Raw genomic sequence first — 3,341 nt, forward strand, 5'->3', positions numbered from 1 at the left:
AATGCATCCTTAATTTAGTAACAATTAGACCGCGAGTTTTATTGCAAGATAAAATATTTAGGAAAGACAATTGAAGAATGAAATTTAGATATGATTTACGAATCAAGTGTCATATTCACTTTGCACATTAAGTGTACTATTCAAATTTAATAGACCTGTCTTTTATAAATGGACGAAAATCAGTCTAGTGATAATAGACGGAAAAATTGCAAATGGATTAATCATATCACGAGATCAATTCGTAAGGATTATTATTCTGACAACGATAACCATTTAAACTGAGTTTCACTTGTCAGTCCCACTGGGCGGTGCACAGTGTTAATATGAAAATAGCTCGATCGTTTATCATGATTCGAGCGTTCGGTAGATTTAATCAGGCCGGTGTTGATGCCGTTGATGCATTCGAGGCATTTCAGCCACGTTCCCTCTCGGCTTACCACCGACACCCCGTGTCGCGTAGCATCGTATGTGCCGGCTCACGATAGGAGTGTAGAGAGGAGCCGGTCGCTTTATCTATATGCAGGCATGCGACTAAGCCAATCTCTGTACGTTCTCCCACAGAATTACAGGCGAACAACGGTCCCCCGGGGAATTAAGGGACACCTAAGGGCGTATATGTGCGGTCCGCGCAAGATGTCACGATACTCCGCCGACCCACAGCCCGCCGGGCTACATCTGCCATTGTTACTTTGCCCTGACGCATTACACCACCTGATACGTATGCGCGCCCGCCCACGCACGGCCTGCGGCCGCATGAGCTGCGTTTAAGGACGTGATTCGAATTGAACGAGTTCGATTTTCGAAAAACATAGAGTCTTCATGAGGAATAGACAAAAATTTGTAGTAATATCAAAAATCAGATAAGAAGCCTTAAAAAAAAAAGTATGTTACTTGATCAATAAAATTGTCGTGAAAGATGATTAAAATAAAACGTTTAATGACTTTATTTCCAATCTCTAATTAAATATAATATAATACAATTTGTTGGCTTCTAATGAAATTGTGTCGATTCTGTTGAATTATCTCGTTTTAATTATTCCGCATCGCTCATAGATTCGATACGAAACAATTGGCCAGTTTAAAATTTAGACAAACTAGCGATTATAACCCGGGAATGAAAACCGAGCCTGGTGGGCTTTCGCACAGAGGACCGGGAAACTAATTAAGTTTTCATTCGCCAAATTATTCGATTAAACAATCGCGGTGACGATAAACGGTAATTAATGCGGCGATGTATAATTTCGTTACTATCGAACGATCTGCTTGGTTAATGCGCGGCGTAAAGGATGAAACGTACGTACCTTCCGATCAATCGATTATACCGTGCCCGAACGGTCGTTAATTGTTCCCTTATTTTATGTGTAACGAGTAACTGGTTTCTGATAAATACGAACGCCAACGCAATTCACGCTTCAATTCGCGGGCTTAAAAAAGTTGTACACGAGTAAAAATGTGTAAGTATAATAAATGTGTAGTTTAACAAATATTGTTTTATTCGAATTCTTAAACAGGAAATCCTAATCGTTCCTTAATTAGAAACACGCGACACACATTCCCGAGCGGCTGAAGCCCTCAGAAATTGCTCGCGGCTCAATTCACCTGGGCGAGAATGAAAGCAACGCGGCGAATGAAAAAGAAAAAGGGATCTCGGAAGAAAAGAATGAAGAAAGGGTAAAAGATTAAAAAGACCACGCTCGCTAAACGAAGAACAACGCGAGGAGGGAAGAGGCGACTGCCGTACACAAAGAGAGGAGAGGGAAGCGTCGAGGGTAGCAAACATTAATGCCACCCCGCAGACCGCAGATGTTGCGCCAATTACAAACCTCCACCCCCGCTGCTACAGCCCTTCTCCTCTCTCTTTCCCTCGTTCACGGAGGAACACAGGGCGTTTTGCGAGCACGACGTCGCGCGTCTTCTATAGCTCTTTGTCTTTCCTTTATGTTCTCAGACGACTCGGCCTTGCCGCGTGTTAGCAGTTTGCGTCTCGGATGCAACGGCCCGGGCACGTGGCGGGCGTCGCCACGCTGCGGCCTCGAATTTTCGAAAAGAGCATCGCACTTTCTTAGATTAAATTTAGCACGAAGACAGCTTCTTACTTTTCCGTTTCGACAAGGAAGAAAAGGTTCGGCGGTTCGACGGGGCCCTCCCCAAGGCGACAGGGGGGAAAAAAGATAGAGAGCGGAGGGAAGGGAGCACGCCGGTGGCTGATATTATTCTTGGGCGCTTCCTCGGCAGGGAGCATTATTAGTTCTGCCGTGTTAGCATACATGAAATATTGATGTTACGGAGAGCATCACCCCTTCGAGGGGCTGCTACCACCCTTGTCTACCTTCGCCTCCTTAGATTTTACACCATGTACGAGCTTCCGCTTGTACTTCTCGCAAATTCTCATCCTCCGCGATTTTTGCAGCTTTTAAACCCTTTCATCTTTTCCGCCCACGTTGTAATCCGCTTCTTTATTGTTTCACGACTTCTCTTGAAATCGTGTTAGACGAACTCAGTGCAATTGACTTATCTCGAGTGAAATTCATTTAACATTTCATATTTTTTTAAGCATTATTTACACTATTTAAATAATTCTTTCATTATGTTGTTAAATATTTGATTGAATTTCGATCGTAATTGCTTAATGGACCGGAGATACGCACGTACAGCCTAATAAAGTTTCTTTTATTTCGCCAACTAACTTTATCACGTTATTACATTTTTGTTGTATTTCCACATCGCGGCACCCGCCCGCGTATTCCGTCAGTTTCCCATGAGAGTTGTCTGCCGAGTGATCGATGGGTTCTTCGAAAAAAGATCAAGATTGAAGAGAATAGGGTACATTTCGTCAGCGGAGCTAGCGAAACTTTTTTGTCATTTGCATTTACTTTTCTCCACCGCGAAATTTCTACGCGCCGTATCACACGTTCCGTACGTCGCGATCGTGGGACACGTTCGATTACGAATACGACGTGATGGATTATTTGTTAAGTTTCACTGATCGTGAGCGACAAGTTAAAACTTCGGAAATGAACTCACCTGATTTCATGTTTTTCTCATTGTGGATCGTCAGTGAACTCGGGTTCCCATAAACTGAATTGTTCATCTCCGCCATCAACTCCCAATCTGCACATAAAACAATTTTTTAAACAGGTTTTCCTAAAAATCTTACAAGAGGTTCAGATCATAGCATAGATTAATAACTAAATAGCAGATTTGATTTATTTATAATTATATTATTTTTATTTTTTTTTATTATAATTAAATTATAAGAGAAGTTATAAATTTGTAATGAATAAAAATATTCAAAATATCAGAAGTTGCTATTACAATATGCTAAATGATTAAATAAATGA

At 41.6% G+C, this 3,341-nt stretch overlaps 1 protein-coding gene across 4 annotated transcripts in view; it reads right to left on the reverse strand.

Annotated features, from left to right (window-relative positions):
- Nucleotides 1-3,341, reverse strand: part of LOC108632528 (lachesin) — a 268,437-nt gene that overhangs the window by 13,273 nt on the left and 251,823 nt on the right. For all 4 annotated transcript variants that reach the window (XM_026819746.1, XM_026819747.1, XM_018037179.2 and 1 more), the window contains one exon: nucleotides 3,025-3,111. In XM_026819746.1, coding sequence (XP_026675547.1) covers nucleotides 3,025-3,111 — 87 coding nt within the window. The remainder of the gene's footprint in view (nucleotides 1-3,024; nucleotides 3,112-3,341) is intronic.

The sequence above is a fragment of the Ceratina calcarata genome, unplaced genomic scaffold, assembly GCF_001652005.2.
Source record: "Ceratina calcarata isolate Rehan_Ccalc_2016 unplaced genomic scaffold, ASM165200v1 scaffold16.2, whole genome shotgun sequence".
Lineage (NCBI taxonomy): Eukaryota > Metazoa > Arthropoda > Insecta > Hymenoptera > Apidae > Ceratina > Ceratina calcarata.